Raw genomic sequence first — 27,201 nt, 5'->3', positions numbered from 1 at the left:
GTACAAATTAGTAAACTTATTCAACGAAAATGATAATATTCAATTCCAACTTACAATCGGGTTGAACGTCGACCTTGAGTAGTAAATCGTCACCAATCTCGGCGGAAGTGACCTCTTTACCATCGATTGAGGTGATGGACATTAAACATGTCGGCGGTGGTCCAGTGTTGGCAATTGTTCCGGAAGTTGTTATCATGGAAACGTTGAAGCCAAGAGTTACCGTCCTTTCACCGGACATGTACAAACATTTAATGTGATAGGCTCGCGCTCGATAAGTGACCAGTTTAGGATGTTTCTGGATTACAAGGATGAACGAAGCTTCCCCGTTAATTGGAACTAGTCCACAAACGCTAAAGTTGACCTTAAAATCGATTGAATCTCTTTCTTGACTGGTTACTAATCGTCGACAATTTGGATCTTGAGAATGACCTTTAACATAGATGATACCATCATAACCGCCCAATCGAACGGCAACTTGAACACCTTCAGCTAAACACATTACAGTTAAATCTTGAACTGGTGGAATGGTTCGTACGGTGGGAACATCGGGAGGTGGTGGTGGCACAAAGCAGCCAATTTCTTTATCATCGGCTTGACCCACTTGTCCTGGTGCACAAACACAAACCGCTTTATGGTCTCGAACGGCACATTCGGCATTAGGTCCACAGGTATGGCAAGGTGAGATACATTGTCTACTTCGAATGTCACACTCTTTATCCAATGGACAATCGGAATTGGTTTGACAGCCGAAAACTTGATCGCAACCCTTAACATAAGGATCACCAATCGTATCAACGGGACAGATACAAACATATGAACCAGGTTGATCGCGGCAAATAGCACCTGGAGCGCAAGGATTGTCTCTCGCACAAACTGGTATCTCTTTACATTCCCCTCGAGGTGTAAGTTCGTACCCATGTGGACAGATACAGAATCCCGCTCGAACTCCAGTGTAAACACATTCCTCATTTGGTGGACATGGATTGGTAGTGGTACAATTTTGACTTCGTATTAAACAGTAATCGTTTTCGCGACTGTAATTTGACGGACAACCACAGGTTCGACTATTAAGACAAACCAAGTTACCTGGACATTGATAAGTTACACCGCACTCACGAATTGGTGAGCACAGTTTATTTGGATTACCCTCGAAACCGGATGGACAAGAACACGAGACAATGTGATTAGATGTTGAACAAAGTGCGTTTGCACCGCAACGATTTTCATCTCGAGTTGTACAAGGATCGAAACATTGACCATTAGAGAAATCACATTTCTTGGTTGACGGACAATCTTGATCACTTAAACATCCCGGTGGTTCTTTGGACATTAAGGTACAACCGTCTCGATAAGGATCTTCACCTTGATAACCAGCGGCACATCGACACTCATAAGTACCAAGTCGATTAACACAAGAGGCATGAGGACCGCAGATATTTTTCTCGTTACATTCATTGATATCATCGCAAACACCATCAGGACGAAGGGTAAACCCTCGAGGGCAAACACAGAAACCCGATTCGGTGCCCGAATAGATACATTCTTGATTATCTGGACATGGATTGGTTGTTGAACAATTGTAACTAAATCGTACACAATAATCGAGAACCCTATTGAATTCAAGAGGACAACCACACCGATGATCACGAAGACAGGCCAAATTACCTGGACAACCCGAATCGGTGACACAATCGGCAATTGGTCGACAAATTTCCGTTGGATTACCAGAGAAACCAGGTCGACATTTACATTTTCGTCGATGTCCCTCCATGTAACAAATGGCATTTTGTCCACAATTGTTAGAGGTTAGACAAGAATCGCGACATTCAAATTCAATACACGAACGATCATCCGGACAATCAGAATCATGGAAACAATGTTTCAATTGTTGTTCAGTTAAACAACCAGCGACAAATGGATCACCTAAAGTACCAGTTGGACAGCGACAATCGTATGAACCAAGTTTATTCATACACTTAGCACCAGGTCCACATGGGAAAGCTTTTTCCTCGCACTCATTGTAATCCCGACAAGTACCTTCAAGGGTCATCATGTAACCCTTTGGACAAGCACAATAACCAGTTTTATCACCTTGACCATCATAGATGCAGGTTTGATCATTTGGACAGGGATTCGTTGTGGTACAATTAAGACTTGAAAGGACACAGAAAGATGACCTCTGCTCGTATGGATAAGGGCAACCACAATATTGCCCAAGGCAAAGTAAATTACCTGGACAATCAGAGGGCAATGAACAGGAATCACGAATTGAACATTCAACATAAGGATTTCCCCGATGTCCAGGTAAACATTCACATTCGGCTTTGGAGTTTAATGATCGGCATAAAGCACCTTTACCACATATTCCAGATTTAGTACAAACATCTAGAGAAATTAGGAAAAAAATAAGAAATCAAGAGAAAAGAAAATTGATTAATAATTAGTCGAATTCGAAAATTTCGTCAACAATTAACTTACCATAACATTCTTGGGTTACTGGGTTACATTTTTGATCATCTTTACAATCAGCATCATGGAAACATATTGGTACAGGTTGACGACATCCCTCTTTACTGTAAGCATTACCGACCAAGGGAAGTGGACATGAACATTTAAAGAATCCTGGTAAATTTTGACACGATGCCCCGGGGCCACAGGGAAGTACTTCTTGTAAACATTCATTGATATCTCGGCATTTTTGTTGTGCACAAACGTAACCTTGACCACAATCAAGATCAGTTTCACATTCAACGTGAATCTTAGTGCACTGGCGAAGTGGATCACCCGTGTAACCAGAAACACAGGTACATTGAGCTTCATGATTTTCCGCTCGACAAATTGTATTAATACCACAAATACCTCCAATATTACATGGACTTTGACAATGACCATTGAAACAAGCTTTATCGAATGGACAATTGGAGTGAGTTCGACAACCAGTGATACACTTTTGTTTGAGACAAATTTTCTCAAGACCACAATCGGCATCATATCGACATTCGGGTGGAATCTCGCGACATTCAACATCAGGGTCACCTCGAAAACCGGACGGACAAGAGCAAACAGCTACGTGATTAGCTGGTGAACAAATAGCACCTTCACCACAAGAACCCGAAGTTGAACATGGATCGATACATTTTCCTCGAATACAAGTTTTATCGGTTGGACAATTGTCAATAGAATCACGGCAGCCACGAACACAATGAGTATTCTGACAGATATGTTCAAGTGGACATTGTTTATCGTCTAAACACTCAGGTGGAGGTCGAATTCGTTCACAGGAAATCTTTGGATCTCCCGTGTGATCAGGTTTACAGGTACAAACTCGATCGTGATTGGTTGGCTTACAGATCGCGTTATTACCACAGGCACCATAGATCGAACATGGATTCGTACAAACCTTATTAATACAAACATCTTCGAATTTACAATTTCCATCATTTCGACAGCCATCGAGACATTTATTGTTCTCGCAAATTTTACCCAACGGGCAAGACGAATCAGCGTCACAATAATCATCGGGAATTGGATCACAACCGGTAAATGGATTACCACGGAAATTGGGTTGACACTCACATCGAGGTCGGTGTTGGTAAGGTTGACAAACGGTATTGTGACCGCAAGCCTTGGGCAGTAAACATGGATTCTCACAAGCGGTGTTAATACAAGCCTTGTCTTCGGGACAATTGTTATCATGGCGACAGCCGCCGATACATTGAGCGTTCTCACAGATTTGACCTAAAACACATTCAGAATCATGGTTACATTGAGGAGGAGGTTCATTTCGACAGCCAGCATCTAATCGGCAAGTGGTACTATTTAGGCCTGAGACGCATTTATAGTTGATACAGATCGTTGATGTGGCACAATCAGCGTCTGAAACACACTCAATCTTTTTACATTCTAAGCGAGGATTACCGGTGAATCGAGGTGGACAAGTGCACCAAGGTGAATGGTTGATTGCGGTACATTTTGCATTGGTACCACAGGCGAATGGTGATCCACAGACATCGATACATCGGTGGTTCATACAAGCCTTGGAAAGTGGACATTCGTTATCGGATCGGCAGCCAGTTTTACATTGACCTGAATCACAGACGAAACCAGGAGGACAAGATTCATCAGTTTTACATGAGGATGTACAAAAACCGTCGGCACATTTTTCGTTATCGAAACAACCCTCGTCACCATTACACTCGAATCGGCAAACATCAACATCACATTGAGCTCCTTTTCCACAATCATCTGAACTTTCACAGAAACGCGATTGACGGATACACTCAATTCTTGGATTACCCTCAGTTCCAGGTCCACATGAGCAGATTTTCTCGTGGTTCTCAACTCGACAAATGGCATTGGTACCACAAGCGGTTCGGGAAGCACAAGGATCGATACACTTGTTGTTCATACAGGCACCAGTAGATGAGCATTCGACATCAGATCGACAACCCGCTTTACATTTACCCGATTCGCAGACGAAACCAGGAGGACAAGCTTCGTCAGTCTTACAAGAAGATGTACAAAAACCTTCGGCACATTTTTCATTGTCGAAACATTCAGCGTCATTGTAACACTCGAATCGGCAAACATTGGCCTCGCAAATGGCTCGATTTCCACAATCGCTTGAACTTTCACAGAAGCTCGATTGTCTAACGCATTCGATTCTTGGGTTACCCTCGGTTCCAGGTTTACATGAGCAAATCTTTTCGTGGTTTTCACATCGGCAAATTGCGTTCGCACCACAGGCTGTTTTGGAAGCGCAAGGATCGATACATTTTCGGTTCATACAAGCGGCAGAAGATGGACATTCTTTATCCGATCGACAACCAGTTTTACATTGACCTGCGTCACAAACGAAACCACCGGGACAAGATTCATCAGTTTTACATGAAGAAGTACAAAAACCATCTGAACATTTTTCGTTATCGAAACAATCGTTTTCATTATAACACTCGAATCGACAAACATTGGCCTCACAAATGGCTCGATTTCCACAGGCATTAGAGTTCTCACAGTACAGCGATTGTCGGGTACATCCGATTCGCGGGTTACCTTCAGTTCCTGGTTTACAAGAGCAGCTTTTCTCGTGATTATCAACTCGACAAACGGCATTAGTACCACAGGCTGTTCGGGAAGCACAAGGATCGATACATTTACGATTAATACATGAAGCGGTTGTTGGACATTCGTTATCGGACCGACAGCCAGTTTTACATTGACCAAGTTCACAAACGAAACCAAGAGAACAAGATTCGTCAGTTTTACAAGTACTGGTACAAAAACCTTCGAAACATTTTTCATTATCGAAACATTCGGCATCATTATAACATTCGAATCGACAGACATTGGCCTCACAAACGGCTCGATCACCACAATCGTTAGAACTGTCGCAGAAACGAGATTGACGGATACATTCGGTTCGTGGATTACCCTCAGTTCCAGGTTTGCATGAGCAGATCTTTTCGTGATTCTCACATCGACAAATGGCATTGGTACCACAAGAGGTTTTCAAAGCGCAAGGATCGATACATTTACGATTTAGACATGAAGATGAAGATGGACATTCGTTGTTCGACCTACAACCCGTTTGACATTGACCAAATTCGCAGACAAATCGAGGAGGACAAGAGTCGTCATTTGAACAAGTAGTGGTACACAAACCATTGGCACATTTCTCGTTGACAAGACAGGAATCATCGGAATCACATTTCGATCGGCAAACATTGGCCTCACAAATGGCATCTTTTCCACAAATATTTGCGTTCTCACAGAAAAGCGATTGTCGGGTACATTCAATCCTTGGATTTCCATCAGTTCCAGATTTACATGAGCAAATCTTTTCATGATTATCAACTCGACAAATGGCATTAGTACCACAGGCCGATCTTGAAGCGCAAGGATCAATACATTTACGATTAATACAAGCAGAAGTGGATGGACATTCGTTACTCGATCTGCAACCAATTCTACACTGACCAAGTTCACAGACGAAACCTGATGGACAAGTTTCATCGGTTTTACAAGTACTGGTACAAACTCCATCGGCACATTTCTCGTTATCAAAACATTCGTTGTCTGAGCCACATTTAGATCGGCAAATATTGGCCTCGCAAAGTGCTCCGTTTTCACAGTCATTTGAATTCTCGCAGAAAATTGATTCGCGGGTACATTCAATTCGTGCATTTCCTTCAGTTCCAGGTCCACAGGAGCAAACTTTCTTGTGATATTCAACCAGACAAACGGCATTAATGCCACAGGCCTTTTTGGACGCACACGGGTCGACACATTGTTCATTGACACAGCCTTGATTTAATGGACAATCTTTATCTTCCAAGCAACCGGGCTCACAGAAAGTGAAAGGATCACCCGTATAACCAAGTGGACATTTACATTGATGGCCACCAATTGTATTAATACAAATAGCGCCTTCACCGCAAAGTCCATAAGGTCCAGCGGCACATTCATTAATATCAACACAACCCGATGAAATATTATTCGGATCGTAAGTATAACCAGCGTCACATACACAAGCCGCTTCGTTACTCTTAACCTGGCAAGATGCGTGAGCACTACAAGTGATTCCTTCGCAAGGTGATTTACATCCTTTCTTTGGATTACCAATGAAACCCTCAAGGCAAATACACTTGTAGGCACCATCGGTATTAACGCAACTAGTATTACCACCGCAAGGTTTAGGACCAAAAATACATTCATTAATATCTAATAAGGGAGAAGAAGTAAAAAAAAAGAAATGTTATTTATGAGAAAAGTGATCAATCAGGAGCGGTGATTTTAAGAGTAAAAACAAGATGCGGGTGAGTAAATATGAAAGGGAGGATGAGAGCGAATGAGAGAGAGAGAGAGAGAGAGAGAGAGGATGTACCATTGTGAGGCAAAATGATGCGTATCAACAAGTTGTATGTTTATATAGTGAATTATTTTTCGAAATTGAAAGAAGAGAAAAAAATGAAAACCTGTCAATTGCTTATTATTTAATGACGGTGATGGAGATAATAGTTGAAGATCAAACAAACGTGAAGAGGAAAAAAACTATATCTAAGATTGGGAATTGGATGGAGATGGAAACTGACAATAAGATGGAAAAATAGATGAAGGAAGAAAAATAATCTTCATCTTGTTCATCATCATCTTCATCTTGGACTAATTACCTGTGCAACCAGCTGATAGAAACGCATCTCCCGTGAATCCTGGTTTACATTGGCAGTTATAACCTCCAAGAATATTGGTACAAATTGTGTTGAGTCCACAAGCGTTTGTAGCGCATTCGTTAATATCTGAAAGGTAAACAAATAATTTGTATTAAATAAATGATGATAATGATGATGATGATGATGTGATAATATCGTTTTCATGTGAGAACAGAAAAAGTCAACACAATTATGATAATACTAAGGACTTACCTGTACATGCGATCCTTGCATTACCTGTGTACCCTTGAGGGCATTGACAGAAATAATCACCAACAGTGTTAACACAATTTGCGTTTGTACCGCAAAGTTGTTTACGTTGATCTGTTTGACTACATTCGTCAACATCGACACAGCCCGTTTCCGATTTAGCGTCACTTCGAAAACCAACCGGACAGGTACACTCATAGCTACCTGGTAGATTGGTACAAATGGTTCCTTCAGCGCAAACATTTAATTTACATTCATCGACATCTAAACAATTACAAAGCGTAAGCAAAGAGACAGGGAACAAACAATTTTAATAAATCATTCCAATAAGTAACAATCAAAATCCAATCAACATAACTGATAATCAATAATCATCGACTTGTAAAGGAATTGAAATAAATTACAATTACAATCAAATTGATGTTGTTAACGTAATTTAGTGAAATTGAGAGATGATAATGGTTATCAGGTAGGTGTTGATAGTAATTTAGAGAGAGAGAGTGAGAGTGACAATAGAAGGGAAAACAAATTAATATAATGAGAGACTTACCTATGCATGAGATTCTGGCGTTACCTGTATACCCTTGAGGACATTGACAGAAATAATCTCCAGCGGTATTAACACAGTTTGCATTAGTGCCGCAAAGTTGACGATCTGTTTGACTGCATTCGTCCACATCAACACAACCCGCCTCAGCTTTAGGGTCACCCTTGAAACCGGTTGGACAGGTACACTCATAACTACCAGGTAGATTGGTACATATGGCTCCTTCACCGCACACGCTTGATTTACATTCATCAATATCTAAATCAATTGTAATCAACCAAAAAAATCGTTGGCAAATTAAATGAAAATGGAAACAAAGAGAAAACAAAAACAAAATTAAACTCCGAATTCAAGTTGACATTGAAATTGGCCTAAAATTGATACATAGCAATACACACAACACCAGAGTTACATTATCATCATTCACAGAAATATAATCAACACTAATCATCATCATCATTGTCATCATCATTATCACCATAATCAAGAGGCAACAGGTAAATTGGAAACAATAACGATACCCAACAAAAAGAAACAAGAAAAAAAATATCAATCATGATAATTTTCATGCTCATTTGAATTCCCAAATGAATAGTAATCATTTCATTGTGAATCTTTTTGTTTCATTTACCTGTAAAAATCCATGTACCTTGTAGTATATTTTTGTTACTCTTGTATGGTTATCGTGACACCGACCTTTTCAAGAAAGTGCTTTTACCTGATATAATGATAATTGTTCATTTTACCAATAATTGTACTGTTATATTATTCAGTAATTGAGAGATTATCAATTCATATTATTAATAGTTTGAAAACTTTCAATTTCCATTGAAAATTTTTCAGGAAAAAAGTTCATCATATTGATTTGAATGAATCTAAGTAATTGTTCAACAAATTCAGTTAATTATCATCTAATTTTAAAAAAAGAAAACAGGTTGAAAAATTAATGTTAATTGTTGAACAATTATTAACTACTAGTATAGTAATTAACTAATTCTAAATCTACTTTAACATGAAAGTTTCTTTTTGTTTGTTTGATACAATTTCTTATGATTTATATTTAACTATTTCCGGTTGATGACAATTGTTGTAAATTAAGATTATTTTGTTATTCTTTCTCAAAGTAAAAAGATGATGAGGATAAAATGTTTTCTATCATCAAAATGATTACGATGTCAACGTACTCAAGACGAAGATGATTGATAAAGGAAAAAGGAAGAAGAAATGTTCAGACCAGAAGAAGATGAAAATGAGAGTAACATTATTGCGAATTGGAAGATAAAAGAGAGAGAGAGAGAGAATAATTTGAAAATGATTTCTAACAAAAGTTCTAATGTGATTTGATAGAATTGATTGAAAAGTCGTGCCAAAGTTCTGATGACAGATTTTCTATCAATCCAACGATCTCACTCATTCTCTGTCTTTATCTACATCAACCGATTATCTTCATCTTTTTATCTTCATCTTAATCTTTATCATCAAACATTTTCTTCTTGCAACAATGATTTTCCATCTAACTTATTGTTACTTTTCTAATCATCATCATCATCATTTCTCTCTCAATAGTCTTACAATTCAACGAGATAAGATTTTCTCTTGTCTAACTCAATCCTGAACGATCACGACGATTCATTTGTCTTGATATTATACATTATCAATTACTACTCAGATTAATTAATTAATTTTGATCATCATTCTAGTGATTAATAAACTTAAACGATAAAACGAAACAGCTTTAGATATATCAATAAAAACGAGAGCTGAATATTGAATTTTAAAAAGCTGGTAGAGTAGCAAAAGTCAATAGTCAATCAATTCATGGTGATTTTTTAATTAGTAATTGAGAAAACCACGAATTCAATGTTTGTAAATCAAACTGTTTCACCTAAAATGTAAACTGTTTCTCGTCGCTTGCAAAGTGTTCCCTCTAAGTTGTAAAGTCGTAAAAAAGGGGGTCAAGACCGGACGGTCATAAAATCTTCCCCGCCCCCGTTTCTTGCTCGTTGGAAACTGTTTCTTTTTGGTCGGAAAGACTGTAATAACTTCAATCATCATGATGTCCGTTACAAGTGAACATGGTAATGATGATGATAACTATCAAATAGAAAAAAAAATTTCTCATAAAAGGTTAGATACCTTTACCTTTTCAATTCACCTTGAAAGTATTAATATCATGAGATGAATTATTGTTATCCCATTATTTTCATGGTCTCAGAATCAGAATTAATCATTAACACATTTCAAATGATAATCATCATCACCATCATCAAGATGATATTAACTGTCAGGTCGTTTAATTTTATCACAATCATCAATTTCCTAGGTGCAAGTATAACGGAACTTGAAATAACATGGAATCTAATTTACTATCTTTTTTTTTTAATTCCATAATTATAATAATCATAATTAAATCTAATTCTCTTTTTTTATATATATTATATTATATTATCATTGCTATTTCTCATCACCATCATCATCATCATTTTACTACCTGACGGTATCACCTTAATGATGATGGTGATTGTAATAAATGATAAACCTCATCATCAGCATTATATTATTATCAACAATTAAAAATATATTATATATTTTTATATTCACTTTCATATCTTGTTATTAATTTAATTGCTGCTATTGTGTCGGGATGATGATGACACTTTTTTTAAGACAGGAAAAAGAGATGATGATGACGACTGGAAGTCATTATTATTATTATTTTTTTTCTGATATAATTATATAAGAAAATAAGATGATAATAGTATTATATGCATACCCCAGCATTCCTTGGTTGGATTTCCAGTGAAACCAGCGGGACAATGGCATGAATACCCACCGGGTGTATTGTGACATTCAGCACCTCGACCGCAAGTACTTGAATCAGCACATTCATCAATATCTAATGAGAGGAAGAGTTTAAATAATTAGAAGAAAATTAAATAAATTTATCATCATCATTATCATTTGTTTCTTTGTCACTTGGAAATTTATATATTGTGACAATTAGCAATTAATCAACTGAACAATTCAGATAATATATATATAATTTGTTAGTTGCTCGTTATGGATAAATGATCAATTGATTTATCTCATGTGTAGTATTAATTTTACACTTTAATTGTTGTTGAAATGATTTATCTTCTCGTTCAAAGGTATTTGTCTAATCATCTAGATGGTAAATTAGTTAACAAAATTGCTGAAAGGATTTAATCGTTTTCCTTGATAATTAGTGAATCACATGGATTAGATTGAGAAAGTTATTAAATCTTTTGTTTATTTGCAACAATTAGAGGGTAACAATACAATCCAATCCAATTGTAGGCTTCAATTTAACATTAATTGTACATGATGATGATGATGATGATGATACATTAAATTGATGTTCTGATTTAAATTGTTACTCAATTCAAAATGAAAGTAATGATAATAATAATATACTCTTCCTATTATTTTCATGTTTATCATCTTGATGATGATGCTGGTGGTTCAATTTGATTCTCATTACTTATAATAATCATCATCATCATTGAATCATTTCAAATCATTTCTAAACCACTTTAATCATAGACACATCTCATCGTGATGACCATCATCATCATCATCATCAACATCTATCGTTACAAAACAAAAGATTCAATGAATTATTTTGACCTCTAACCGTTCACGTTTCAAATTAAACAGTTAGTTTTATATATTATTATTATTATCATTATTATCGTTATTAAAACTAAGGTCAAGGATAAATCAAGAGATGATTATCATTAGGATGATAATAATGATTATAAAATGACCACTATAAAACTGAGAAGGTAATTTCAAATGGACAGAATTGTTTTATGTTTATACTTTTCGGAAGTATCAGAAACTCACCAAAACATGATTCGGTTGCATTTCCGGTGAAACCTTCTTTGCATTTACATGAAAAGTGACCTGGAAGATTGCAGCATTCAGCGTTATCAGCACATAGTCCAGCTAAAGCGGGTACTTCACATTCATTTGTATCTGTCCAATTGGGAAGCAAAAAAAAAGAGAGAGATGAACAATTAAATTGTGATTCAATGAACGTTTCAATCTGATCGTTCAATCTGATTGTTATCAATTTACTCACCATGGCAAGTGAATCCATCACCTTCATAACCAGGATTACAGGTACAGTAAAAACTGCCCAGTGTATTGGTACAATGTGCGAAAACATCACAAGGTCGATATTTACATTCATTTTCATCTGTAAAATCAAATTAATAACAATAAATAATCAACTATGAATAAGAATATAAAATAACCTTGAAATTTACAACCGTGACCTTTAATTAGTATAATCAATATGTGTCTTTAGTTTTATCTCAGGTAAGAATGAGAGAGAGAGAGGGAGGGAGAGGAAGGAAGATAAGAAAGGGATACAATCTTTACATCCTCATCACTTTAAAAGCTACACCTCCCTCTCTCTCTCATCATCATCATCAACAACAACATCCCCACCCAAACATCTTACATCTAACAAACTATCAACTTCCGCTTTTACGCAAGAAAACTTAACAAATATGACTAATATTAAACAGGTAAATCAGTCGTGTAAACTTACCTGGCAGGTCACACCCTTTGCCACCAAATCCATCGTTACAGTGACAAAGGTTATCTAGGCAAGCACCATTAATACATTTTGGCATCTTTGGATGGCAGTGATCTGTTAATTGTTGACAATTTAATCAACAAGAGGAAAAAAAAATTCAATCAGAAATCAGATGAAAATCAAAAAGGTGAATAGACAAAAATATTGATTCATTGATTAAACAACTTGGTTTGTGATTTACAATTGGAAATGATTACGAAATTTAAATAAGTAGCCAAGCTGAAAGAGCACAAAAAAAACCTTAATTAACCATCATCATTATGATTACAATTAATGTCAATTTCTGTTAATTACAACAACTATTACAATGACAATTGTCTAAATCCAGTTTTGTCGCTTCTCTTGGTATGTCCACTATTATTATTGTTCATGTTTTTTGACCTTTTGTTTGACCTTTTTTGATGACCATCATCATCTTCAAGAATTATCATCTTCTCATCTTTGTTTTTTTCTCTCTCTTTTCATCCTTCATCTTCATCATTATCATTTTACTTTCCATTTCTATGTGAGAGAGATTTCAACAGGTAAGTTATATTATCATTACATTCACTAAGCAATAAGAATATAAAAAATCAACATTTACCTGGAGAAGGAAAAAAAACGTAGACAAGAATAAATTAACTGACTGATTACCATTAAAGTCAACGATTTAACTGAATCTAATCATCATCATAAACAAATTAAATTCATTTGATCAATAATCATGAATGAATCATAGTAATAATCAACAAGTAGCACCTTCGGGTTAATATTTTACCAACCATTTGAAATGATCATGATCATCATCATGAAAAGTAACTGATTATTTTGTTTCAGTTAGTTGATTAGTTGGAAAACCAGTTAACTATTCAAATCACATTTACGAGTGACAGTAAATTGTAATTAGTTTGGTTGAAATAATTTCCCTTAACTTTTACTATCAACAATCAGCTGATTAAGTTTCTCTTTGTTTATATTATTATTATTAATATAAACACGCAAATAGCTTACAAATCAGCTGATTAATTAAATTATATTTAGGGAGGAAAATATATATAATAAAAAGTTAATTGTTGGTTTACAGTATTAACATTGATGATTAAATTTAATTTAAATGAGTTAACTTGATCATTTAAATACTGATGATAATCAAGTTAAACCATATTATTATTATATACAAACGTTGATTATCATAATGATAATAATATTAACAAAGTTATCATCATTATCATTATCACCATCATCATCATTAATATTAATAGTTGTGTATATATTTAATGATAATTGTTGATTGTAAATGATTAATTTTCAAGAGCACCATTGATGGTAAAGTGAAAGGTAAGAAATGTTGATGATATCAACTATAAGTATTAGGTATGTGCACATGAAATGGCACTTTTGAAGAAAATTTTTTTCTTTTGATGATAATTCGAGAACCAGTCAGTATATTGAGATATTATTTTATTCATTAAATAGATAAGACTCTAATGAATGAAATGATATCAAATTTAACTAGGAAAAAAATTATTAATTTAATTAGAATTAATTTTTAAAAATATGGAAAATTCGCGAAATTTTTGGGTACACTTTTCATTGGTCGGAAAATGGCCTTAGTCCAAAAAAATCAATTATTTTTTTCGATTTTTATATTTTTGTTACTTTTTTCTTTCGATTGATGCTAAAATAATAATCCTATCCCTTAGAACAACAAAATAATAATCAATTGAAAATTACCTTTTTTTCATCACTTTTTACTAATTAACACCTTTTTTGATAAAAATTCCCATAGACACCCATGTTAATTAATAAAAGGTATCAAAAAAATGATGAAAAAAAGGTAATTTTCAATTAATTATTATTTTGTTGTTCTAAGGGATAGGATTATGATTTAGCATCAATCGAAAGAAAAAAGTAACAAAAATATAAAAATCGAAAAATAATTGATTTTGGACAAACCATTGACCAATGGTGTGCAAATTTCGTATTTTAAAAATTAATTCTAATATAATAATTTTCTAGTTAAGTGATATCATTTCATTCATTATCTTATGAAATGAATAATCTCAGTGATTATCATCGAAAATTTCACAAAAGATAACATTTCATTGCATTAATATTATCAATGATACAATTAACATAGAGTGATAATTGTAACCATAGTGATGGAGAAGATGATGATTATTGTGATGATGATGATGATGATGGAAAACAAGATTTTCCTTGTTACATCTTCTTGTTTTTTTTCACATCTGATGTTTTTTTTTCACTTTGGTGTGAAAATTGCAGAGTAATCCAAGGAAAACGTTGTCAAATGTTATTTGATTGTTGTATTACTTGACTTATCCCTTGATACTCATCATTATCTTCATCGTCATCATCATGATTCCCATTCTGATGATGATCGTCAGGCGAGGTCACCCAACTGTATATTGTTACTCAAGAGTGATTTAACAGGTAGCATCATCAGAAGCTAATACAACAATCAAGTGAAAATCTTGTATAATACAATGATAATCAACAATTGTGACAACATCAAATTTAATCATTAACACTAATCTTTAATTGTCAACTAAATGTTGATGATCTCGACCCTAAGGCTTAACCTGTATTACAATCAACTGATTAAATCAACTAACATCAATTAAATGAAAGGGGAAAAAAAGTCCATTGAATTGATTAAACTTTTGATTTACTTTTGATTACTTTTGGGTGATTGGGTTTACCTTTTTTTTTTATATTGTTTCTAATATAAAACTACTATTGATTTAATCATTACAATCAAGTAAATTGTGATCCAATTTCTAGTTAATTTTACTTAGTTGATTGTTGCTGTTTAATGGTGGACAAAAAAAAAGCGAGACAAGAGAAAGTTAATTGTCATTATAATACTTTAATCATCTAAATTGTTACCATACTTAATTTAGGTAAAACTTTCACTTTAATTGTCTATCACTTGATAATATTTGATTGTTAATCATTGTATATATAATCAAATGATTAAAAAATCAATTATATTAATACAAATGATAATTACTAACAAGCAATCTAATTAATTGTTATCATTATTTAATTTATTTTCTTTCAATGTGAAAGTGAAAATTAATACTTGAGGTTAATCTGGTTAATTGTTAATCTCAATTTCAATTCAATGTTTACCTAATTCTCATCATCATTTTAAATTGTTCATCATCATTATGTAATATAATAATAATAATCAGTCTTAATCATCATCATGATTATCATGTATCATGTGAAATTGATAATGATGATTAAAATAAACTGTATACACACACATACAAGTATAAAACTTGTATTATTATCATGATTAACTAAATTGTGAATGGGAATTAAATTGTTCAGTTTCCTTTTTCATTAATCAACAATTTACCCACTTTCATTTAAAATGAATAACAGTTAACTCTTGTTTCTCATTTAATAGTAATAATAATATTGACAATCAAGTTAATTTAGTTCAAAGACAATGCGTGGTATTGATTACTAAATAATAATAACATTGAGTGTTAAGAGAAACGCTAATCCTAAATAGGAATTAGCAAAATTCAATGTTAACTAAACGCCAACGAAATTTACAATTGGTTTTAATTGCGAAACGAAATGAAATGAAAAAAAAGTTTTCGTCCCAACGAAGACACTTAAAAGTTGTCATAACTTTTGAAATTTTCTCGAATACAAAAATGTTAATAATAACAATCAATTCAATTTCTATCAGTTTATTTGAACAATCAAAGAGGATCTTTAATTTATGAGATAGTAAATTAAGTCAATTGATATTTGGAAATTGAATCAATCATTCCCATCAATGTTTAGTAGTGTAATTAGTTAATTGCAACAATTTTACAAATGATAAATTGATTCACAGATTAAGGATTGGCTGTTTTCAATTGGAAATTAATTTTCCTCCTCCTGTAACAATTTATCAAATTAACAAAGTTGTAAATAGGAATTTAAATAACATTTATAATAATAACAATCAAGTTAAATTGTAATGATTAAAGAAAGTGATAATTATAATAGTTTTAAATTAGTAACAAAGTGAAGGTAAGAAAAAAGAGAAAAGAAATTTTTTTTTTCCTTCTTTTTTATCATCGATTTTGTTTCTTTCATTATCATCTTCTCATCATCTTTCAAGGTGAGATGATGATGGAAAAGGATGAGGATGAAAATTATTGGTTTCATTGGAGTTTTTTTCTTCTTCTTCCATGATGGAACAAAAAAAAAGATCAACATCTTTGAAAATCACACACATGAGAAGATGAAGAAAAGGTAAGAGAAAAAAAGAGAAACGAAACATTTGATTCCTCAGAATTGAGGAATGAGAAAAAAAAAGGAAGAGAAAGAAAAGAAAGACGATGATGATGGTGATGATTACATAGACAGAGAGAATAGACAGTAGATGATGATGATGATGATGAAAAGAAAGTTTCAGGTGAGAGAGAGAAAATATCAAGGATTGATGTTAACACAATTGCTTCGGTTGATGTTTGGGTTAAGACTTTTTTTGTCTAAATTGTCTAATCTTTTCTTTCATTATCTTCCAATCCATTTCTCTCTCTCTCTCTCTCTCTCTCTCTCTCTCTCTCTCTTTCGCTCTCTCTTTCGTTCTCTCTTCCATTTTCAGATATTCTGAGATTTTTTTATCTTTTTCTTTGTAAAGTGATGTTGATTGTGTAACATACACATTGATAAAAAAAGATGAAACTCCAAAGGTAAAAATTGTAGGGTTTCTCTTTTTTTGGATTATAATGATGATGATGATGAACAGAAGCTGATGGAGATAAAGAAAGAAAGTGAAAGGAGAGGGAGAATTGATGAAAATAAGAAGAGAAAGATAGAAAAGGGAACAAGGTTGTTGTTGGGATGATATTGCCTTGGGGGAGAAGGGGAGGTGACCACACACACGCATCAATTTCTTTACCAGAAGAAGAAGAATAAGAAGAAGAAGAGGAAGAAAATTCTAAAATGTCTACATTGATCATTTTCCAAAGAGAATATTGTAATAACAATGGAAAATATCATCATTATCATTATCCTCATATTCTTCCCCCCCAAATCTTAATCTACATAATCCTATTCGATATAATGTGATCTCATTCGTACTCAAGATATTCCAGTCATAAACCCACAACTATACAGCAAGAATGAGCTAATTTCTCATTGATTTATCGTCTCCATCATTCTGACAAGGTTATCGAATTGTTAGTAATTCCAAATACGAAAATCGGAACAAAATTGGAAACAGATTAACGAAAGACCACGAAAAAAAAACACTCGAATGTCGATTCGAAAAGGTAGAGACAACAAATCGAAGGCGTTTACGGTAAAGTAAATGGTGTTTTTTGGGTTCTAATTATGAGCTTAACTATCAATCAGAAATGAATAATTTGGTGATCAAGGTGAATCGCTCAAGTTCAGACTTTCTCAGAATCTTCATGATAATAAAGTGTTTGCTTTCTGTTTTTTCCTATTCTTCTTGTTCTGTTGATTTTTCATGATGAATGGAAAAGAAAACAGAGTGAATAATCAACAGAATGAAAAGTTAAACAGGTAACCTGTTGCTCTTCTTTTCTTTTCTTTTCTTCTTTTTTTTTCCTGCAAAGTAAAGAGAGAAAAAAAGAAAAGAAGATAAAAAAATTCGATAATATCATGATAATCATTTACATTATCATTATGATGATAATGACGATAGATTAATTAGTTTTGGCTCAGAGGAACCCAGAATTATCAACGGAACTCAAAAATATTTCGGAGAATCATAAATTTTACCTGGTAAACTTATTTTCTTACCTTGACTCTTGTACCTGAAAGTTTAAGAGGATGATGATGATGATGATGATACAATAATCATGTATTAGTTTACTGGTAACTAGAAAATTGAATATCATGAATCTGAAATCACATGAAGTTTCAATGAGTGAGAAAATTGAAAACAAAGTTTAACCTTAAGGATGATCAACTTAAGTAATCAAAAAGTTAATTATTATCGAAACAAATTAACATTGGTAAATAAAAAACGATTGTCACATTAAGAATTGAACTAATTGAAATTCAGACTGTGTTTCAAGAAAATGTTAGAAATTGAAATGAAATTTTCTAATAACATGAAGAAATATAATCATTACGAGTTAATTGGAAGGTAATTAATTGGAAAAAAATCAAAGGTAATGAAAAGAGAGACTGAATTAATTAGAAATTTTTCCGTAAGACAAACAGGTAAACCATCAGAATCTAATGATATAAGCAATTGGAAATTCACCAAGAATGGTCAATGAACATTAGCTTGTATATATTGGCAATATTTGAATTGTAATCAATGAATCAATAAAATGAATCGATTTGGTGATCTATCGGTTTACTTACTTCTGTCTCCACATTTGAGCTCAAGTGCTAACTCATCAGAACCAAGAAAACACTGAGGTAAACCATCACAGAGCTTGGAAAGCTCAAAAAGTTGTAGGAAATCGGTCGATTCGTTGACTTGGCAACCAAAATAACCATCTTCGAGGTTAAGAAGAAATATCTCTCTTTGAACTATTGGACTAGGCCATTTGGGCCGATATTGAGCGGACACACTTGGAATGGAGGAGATAATAAATAGATAATTCAAAGATAGAAACAGGGTAACAATTAAAGTTGAAATTCGTGGTACTGAATATGATGAATGTAGAGAATAAGAAGAAGAAGAAGAAGAAGATGATGATGATGGTGATGATGATGGTCGACAAAAAGTTGACCATATCGACGATTGAGATGAAGATGAATAAAAATTAAATCCACATGTTGATCTTGTTGTCGTAGATAAATTATTGTTACAATTAACAATATTTTCACCCAAAATCATCAGATTATTATTCCTATTATCAGATAAGTTGCTATTATCCTTGTTAATTGTATCACCATTGTTATCATTATGATTGATTATTTGGTTGTTATTAATAAGACAAGATGGTGATGAATCACATTTTTGGATTGATGATGAACAGGATGATGAGCTGGATGATAAATGTTGATGATGGCCTCTGGTTTTATTATTACTGTAACTTGAACTGTACTCCATTAGGGACTCAATGTTATTATCGTTGACAGGTCGTATGTTAGGTTACAACGACAAGTCTAAGTAACGGTCAATGGTCAGTAAGTTGTAGCTGGTAAGGTAATAGAAAATAATTATTATTATTATTGATTTGTAATCCAAGTAAATTGTCAACGGTTAAATTGTAATTATTTGTGTGTCCAATTTGAAACAATTTAAATGTAACATCCATTAACCAATAGACAGATTAACAGGTAAACAAAAGTCACAAACCATTGCGACCAATCAGTTGATAATAATAAGAGATAGAAATTAAAAACAATCAATAATCAGTTGATTTAAAATGACACCATTAGAGTTAAAGGATTAATTCACCATAGAATTGATTAAGAGCTGATTAACTATTAAGATAATAATCTATCAACAGTAAACTGTTACTGTTGTTGAATGAAAACGGTTTGATGATTGCAACAGGTAAGTTTACAGTAGTCGTTGAGGGAGAGTTAGAGAGAGAGAGAGAGATGGTAAAATTATGAAGATGAAGATGATAATGTAAGAAAGAGAGAGAAAGAAAGAGAAAAAGGTGAATATGAAGATGATGATGAAGACAATCAACTGTAGTTAGAATCACAATGTATAAGATGATATTATAACAATAAACATAAACAATATCAACGTCCAAACGTCTTAACGTCTCAACGTCTTACCTAGCGACTGGTCTGACAACCGGGATAAAGATTCATGTGAGAAGATATTTTTCCGTTCATTATTCCTCTCTCTCTCTCTCTCTCTCTCTCTCTCTCTCTCTCTCTCTCTTTACTTTCATTTGCCACTTACTCACTCGGTCTCTTTCTGTGTTCTCTTTCTTTTTTCGTTCAATCTTCCATCGTAAAAAAAAGAAAGAGAAGATTATTGAAGAAAGAAAGAGTCATCATCCGTGACCACCTTTTCCTTTCCTGGGCTTTCTCAAAAAAATCCAGTTTCTCACCTAATTCTTAACCCTCCCAATTGAGAAGAAAGAGAGAAAAAGAAAGAGAAGATAAGAAGATGAGAAAAATTCTGAAAGAAAGAGAAGATGATGATAAAATAAAGAGAAAAAGAAAGGTTCATCCACCTTCTTCTTCTTCTTCTTTCTTTCTTTTTACTTCTTCTTCTTCTTCTTCTTCTTCTTCATTCTGGTCTGTCAGAATTTTGGCTTAAGAAGAAGATGATGATGATAAAGGAAAAAGAAAGAAAAAAAGAAAGAGACTTGAAGACAGACAATTTTCTCTAGCTTTCTGTTTCTTATCATCTATCACTTTTCTTTCATCATCGTTATCACCATGTAATACACTAATTATCACCGAGAAATCAACAATTAACTGCAAATCTGAAACTCTTATTGCGAAAAATTCTTTTTTTTAATCCTAATTGTTACAATCCAAATGTAAGTCAATTAATTAACCAATATTGTGATTAAATTATTAACTCATTTAGATAACCCTGATAAACAATCATCATCATTTCGTTATGAGTAACTTAATGTGAGTGGATTTATCCTTCTTGAATCAAGCTGAAAAATCATTCAGCTGATTCCCAATTAAGGTATGATTAAGGATTTAATCAACAACAATCAAAATGCGAAAACAAAAACCACCATCAGCAGTTAGTATTAATAATGATTAAAAAGCAACAATTTACTAACGTTGACCAAGTTTAACCTACGCCATTGAAAACAACCAACATACAAGAAACGATAGGAAATATAATATAAGTTTTTTTTTTCTCTTCTCTTCGAAAAACTTTTTGTTTCGTTCTAACGAAATCAACGAAAAGAATAATCGTTTAACCATCTGCTTGTATTATCATCAATTCGCTAACTAGCCCACGCTTTCTTCCTCTTTCCTCCCTTTTCTTTCATCATCATCATATCTCCTTCTCACTCTCCTTGAAATGACAAAACGTTATTCGAGAAAATCGTTAGAACGTAAAACTAACAGTAAACGATAAGTTTTCGTTTTCGTTTTCTTTATTTCACCACTTTATCTCATCTCAGAATAATTACATTGGAGACGAACAATTAAATTTAATTGTTCGAGAATCATCATTATCTCTTTAAATGAATAATTCCAAGCTAAACATAAAGGAAACTCAAATCCCATGAAAAGATCAGATAATTTTACTTCATGATGATGATTATTGTTTCTTAATGGTTTATGATGACCACTGATTTAATTGTGATCATAGTCAATATTTTAAATATCGCCCTTCCTATTGTTGTTGTTGATGTTGTTGATAGTTAATTGTGAATAGAGGAAAAAAAAACCTTGTCAATTTAAATTGTAAATAAACAGACATGAAAATGTAATCAACAATATCAAATGTTAACAATAAGTGTATGAAAAACTGAATCAATTGATTATTATTATTGATTCATCTTCATCTTTATTATATTTACCTTCAAAATCATCGGTTTACCTTCATTTATAATAAGTTATATATCAACAGGTTACTATTAACATGATTAACCCACACAATCATTAGTTGATTGTTATATTAAAAGGTAAACATCAACAGCAACAATTTAATTTAGGGTAACAAATTCATTCATTCATTTCCTTATAAACCTAAAAAAAATTAAATTACTCAAATGGTAATGATTAAGAAAATTAAATGACCTTCAAAATGTTATTTCCTAGTAAGTGTGATAATAATGATGATTCTGATGATGAAGATGTTGTTATAATTGTTATTATCATTATGATGGTCATCATAATGATGATGATGCCTCTCAATAGGGATGAGAAAGAGAGAGAGAGAGAGATTTTCTTAACTAATTTAATCAAATAAAAAGATCTCATGAAATATTAAAGGATTATAATCAAAGTCCACTGTTGGAGATCTAATGAGCCCACTAAGAGCTTTTTGCCTCCTTCTCCACCTCACTCTATCACCTCCCTCATCATCAGAAATCATCTTCATCTTCTCATCTTCTCATCTTCATCTTTCTTTTGCAACCTTTCAAAAGGTTATCATGCAAAAAGTCACTCAACATGAGATGAAGGTGATGATGATGATGGAGGAAGTTAAATACTGAGTAATTTAACCCTAACGGAAATGGTCAGTCAGTCAATCATCAAACTGAATGGCGATTTCATGGTTTCCTCATCATATTCAACAACATCATCATCATCATCTTCAGCTCTTCCTTTTACCTGGTTTCCTTGATAACAATTCAATATTTTGGTAGCATATGGATTGATGATGATAACAATCAAATATCATGAAATATTTTTCATTATCAGATTATTATCTTAACATTTTAAATCAATGGATTAACAATATTAATTGTTTGCAATTTCTCAAAATTAAAATGATAGTTAATTGTATGGGAAAAATTGAAAAACACGAAACACTAACTCATTTTAATTAATCTCTGCGATATTTTTCATTAATTACTTTTAATTAAATTATCATTTTTTCCAAGTGTATTTATTAATTATGATTATGATTACCTTGAATATTGGGAAATCACATTTATTGTTATAATATAACAAGTGATTAACAATTGTTGATCAAATTCATGATTAACTAATCCTTGACAGTTAACTCAAATTATTATCTCTAAGATATGATAATAATTAAGAAAAAATTTTTATATCCAAAGGATAATAATTAACAAAGAAACGAGATTAACTAATCCGGAAGTTTATTTTCATCCAATTAATTTGAAACAATCAAAATCTATTCACACCTTCAATCATATTGATAAGTTATCATTAGGTGGAGAGATTAGTTTGTTGATTGTAATTGTGAAAAGGACAATTAAAGTTGAAACAATTTCACAATTACAAGTGATTTTTAATCATAGTGTTTATATCATTTGTTTATCGTCACAACAATTAAACACTTTACAATTGTAACGTTACCTTTTCGTTTTTAATTACTATTCATTTACCGTTATAATTAATTCAACAACAATAAGACCAACTTTGGGTTAGGTCAGTTAATCATCATCTTAAATGGTCATTTATCTTGACACGAGATAATCTTATCCATTTGAAAAATAATCATATCATGAAAATTTAAATTATCATCTCATGTAAGTTAATTATCATGTTTGAAAAGTTAATTGTTCAAAGAAATCATATTTACTATAAAGGTAAGTCCATTTAATTGTATTGAACTTTATTGTTTTTTAATTGTTTCAATTTGTTAGGTTTTCTCCTTTGTTAAATTATATTTGATGATCTGCTTGTTAATCTTTTCATCATGATTGAGAAAAATATTGTATCATAATCAAGAAGCAATCAAATTTGATGATGATGTTTAAATAAAGACTGTCAATCAATTTACTATATTTTCCTACAATAAGCCAATCAATCAACAAAAAAAAAGGTTTAAATTGAATCTCACCAACTGAATTAAAGATAATTTCAATTGTAATTTGTTTGATTACTATTGTGATAATCAATATGATGATGATAATCAATTGTCTGATTGTCAGGATTATATTACACAGAATATAAGTAAGATCACAATTAAGGGAAAATGTTAATTGTTGCACTTAAATATAGGTAACAAATTGTTATAGTAAAAGGGGTGGACAATGATTATCACAATTGATTACAATTAATGTTTATTATACACAATTAAAGACAATTAAACAATTTATCATAGGAACAATTAACAATTTAAATTATGAGTACAATTTCAAATTCTGACTGAACAAAAAAAACATATGGAAATTAAATGTTAGCAACAATTAACTTCCGTCTTATGTTTTGATATGCAAATGATTAACTAATTTAAATTGCAATGAAAAAAACAAACAAAGGATTCTGATGATGATAATGATGATGACATGAAGATGAAGATGATATTTAATATTAAAAAAAAACATCAAAGGATCAACATGATGTGTACATGATGATGATTAAACATAAACAACGGAAGTTGTTGATTGTTGATTGTCTCAATGTGAACCGTTTAACCTGACCTGAAGGTGTAAATCTCAGGTAAATATAAAAAAGATCAACTTATCTTCACCATGTTATCATCTTTATCATCATATCAACTTTATCACTGTTGACAGGTAAAGGGCAACTCATTCCCGTGTCATCCTCATCATCATATCATTGTCGTTATCATTATTATCATGACAGTGATTTTTTTTTAATAACTCTCACCAATAGATTAATGATCAAGATGAAAAAATGATCCAATATTGTACAAAATGTTATATATCAACAATCAAATCAAGGGCAACAGATTCAATATCATGAAATTGTCATTCTCTCATCGGAATTGTATCATCATCATCATCAACATCGCCATAATTTGGTATCATGTTTATAAATCTGATGAACTTTTTTTTTCATAGTGAAAAAAATGGTTGATTTTTTTTGTTCATTAACTGATACTGAATCTAGTTGATAAATCATCATTATGATCAACGATTTATTGTTACGCTTTTTGTCGGGAAGTGGAATCAAAATGTTGATCACAATCAACAAGTCGCTTCTCACCATTAGTATATCATCATCATTATCACTCGATGGAAGCGGAAAAAAATCATTGATATCTTTTTATTATCATGATTGTTTTTTTTTCTGTTACTTTTTTCCCTTTTTCTTGATTGTCTCTTGATTGTTGGTAGTTAATCAGTTACTGTCTTTATGTTTATTGTTATTTTTTTTACTTATTCTGGACGCGTGTGATTATTGCTCATCTTCATATGTTTATCATCCTCTCTCATCTTGTTGTTGCTTCTCAACTGTAATATTTATATTCTTGTTACTGTACAAAAAGTACATTGAAATTATCATTTGGATACGGTCAATGGAGAAGAGGAAAATTTTCACAACGGTAACAACAATTAACGTTAATTGTTGACGGAAATGCTGTTAGCTCATTTTCTCTCTCTATCTCTTACTGTCTGTTAGATTGATGTTTAATTGTTATCATTAAAATTAATTAAAGTTGACAATTAAAAATTAAATCAAGACAAAGTTAACAGCAACTTACAAGGTTAAACTATAACTTTTTAGATATCAAGATAACTGAACGAGTTAACTGGGGAAAATGTTTCGTTTAATCATGATTTGTGTTTAAAGAAATGCTGATAATTTGAGTTAATTAAAGTAAAAGATTATCAAGTATGTAATTAGGTTTAATTGTTAACCAGAAAAATGGAGAAGATTAAATTTTGTATCAATTAACTACCATTTAAACTGGTTAACATTGGGCTGGAAAACACCATTGATCAACATCATTTAAGTTTCTCATCAAGTTTTCACTTCCTTTTTCACATCATTGTAACAATTAACTTAATCAATCTGATAAATATATAACAAAAACACAACAATTATAATCAGATGATTCTGTAAGAAACAAAAATAATATAATTACCTGAATAAGTGTGAAAAATACCCAATCAATAAGCGATAATCCATTAATCCAAGTTAATCCTAATTAGATAAAGACAAATAAATAGAAATCAGTTAATTATTTCCACTTGTAATCTTAAATAAAACTTTTGTTTACATTAAATTGTTGATGATGAAATGCTAAATAATAATACATAAGTGTGTGTGTGTGTGTGTGTGTGTATGTATGAGTGTGTCTCTTGTGAAACCTTGATTGATTTTATTTTAATTGTTACGGCGACATTACGACAAGGTAAAGTTAATTGTCATTAAACAATTTGAAAGGAGTTATCCTTAGCCAGAAAATAAGCTGATGACAATTGAAACAATCAAGATGAAAGTTTTTCTTATCATCTGTTTAATTCATTAAAGTTAAATTGTTCAATCCAATCCATGATTATGAATCAACAACAATAATTAGGTCACAAGTAGGTTGACATTTTAAATGATTACATTTTGATTTAGTTTCACTTTTTCAAGGTCAAGTAAGAAACTCATCATCATAATCAATAACTGAATTACCTGAATATTATATATACAAGGTTTTCAATGTAGGTGTTGATAACCTTTAAGTATTTATATCAATAGTAATCACAATTAAGTGATAAAATTAACCTTGAAAGGCTCATCGGAAGTTAATAGTTAGGAAAAAAGTTCTTGAAACAATTTAACTTTTAACTAATTACATGGATAATAATGATGATAATGTTGATAAAAAGGTTATGATCACTATTAAGAAATTAAATGATTCTTTTAGATGATTAGTTGATCTACCTTGAAGATGATTAGACTTTCTCTTTACCTTTTTCTCATCAATTTCTGTGATCATTACATTCACATTAATATTTGATGGAATCACTGTCTTAATCATCATCATCATTTCATAGTTTTTAATCATTGATTATCTCAATCAGATGAAAAAGTTTATCCCTTTGGATAATCATCTCACTCATCATCGAGATAAGTGATGATGATGATGATGATTATGAGGAAGAGGAAGAGATTATGAAAAGAATAGTGATTCGGATGAATGGATTGTTTCATAGAATGTGGAGAAAAAAAAGGAAAAAGCATGTAAAGAGTCTGATCTTTCATGAGGAAACTGAATTTGAAACTTTTCATGATGATGAAACAAAGAGATTAAAAAAGAGAAAAATAATAATAACTATTGG

The 27,201-nt window shown here is 32.3% G+C and overlaps 1 protein-coding gene across 2 annotated transcripts in view; it reads right to left on the bottom strand.

Annotated features, from left to right (window-relative positions):
- The window catches only part of LOC128385540 (fibrillin-1-like), a 41,971-nt gene that overhangs the window by 1,856 nt on the left and 12,914 nt on the right, over positions 1-27,201 (bottom strand). The window contains exons 2-12 of one of the 2 annotated variants that reach the window (XM_053344410.1): positions 26,013-26,071; positions 18,950-19,734; positions 12,545-12,646; positions 12,071-12,187; positions 11,833-11,964; positions 10,739-10,861; positions 7,969-8,223; positions 7,422-7,682; positions 7,170-7,295; positions 2,479-6,720; positions 55-2,385 (exon numbers count right to left, since the gene is read on the bottom strand). In XM_053344410.1, coding sequence (XP_053200385.1) covers positions 55-2,385; positions 2,479-6,720; positions 7,170-7,295; positions 7,422-7,682; positions 7,969-8,223; positions 10,739-10,861; positions 11,833-11,964; positions 12,071-12,187; positions 12,545-12,646; positions 18,950-19,646 — 8,386 coding nt within the window. In that variant the 5' untranslated portion in view covers positions 19,647-19,734; positions 26,013-26,071. Of the gene's footprint in view, positions 1-54; positions 2,386-2,478; positions 6,721-7,169; positions 7,296-7,421; positions 7,683-7,968; positions 8,224-10,738; positions 10,862-11,832; positions 11,965-12,070; positions 12,188-12,544; positions 12,647-18,949; positions 20,349-26,012; positions 26,072-27,201 lie in introns of those variants that run through there. The other variant, XM_053344411.1, reaches the window with a different exon arrangement.

This window comes from Panonychus citri, unplaced genomic scaffold, assembly GCF_014898815.1.
Source record: "Panonychus citri isolate SS breed McGregor unplaced genomic scaffold, ASM1489881v1 Contig00049, whole genome shotgun sequence".
Taxonomy (NCBI): Eukaryota; Metazoa; Arthropoda; class Arachnida; order Trombidiformes; family Tetranychidae; genus Panonychus; species Panonychus citri.
This window is presented reverse-complemented; position numbering and strand designations above follow the sequence as displayed.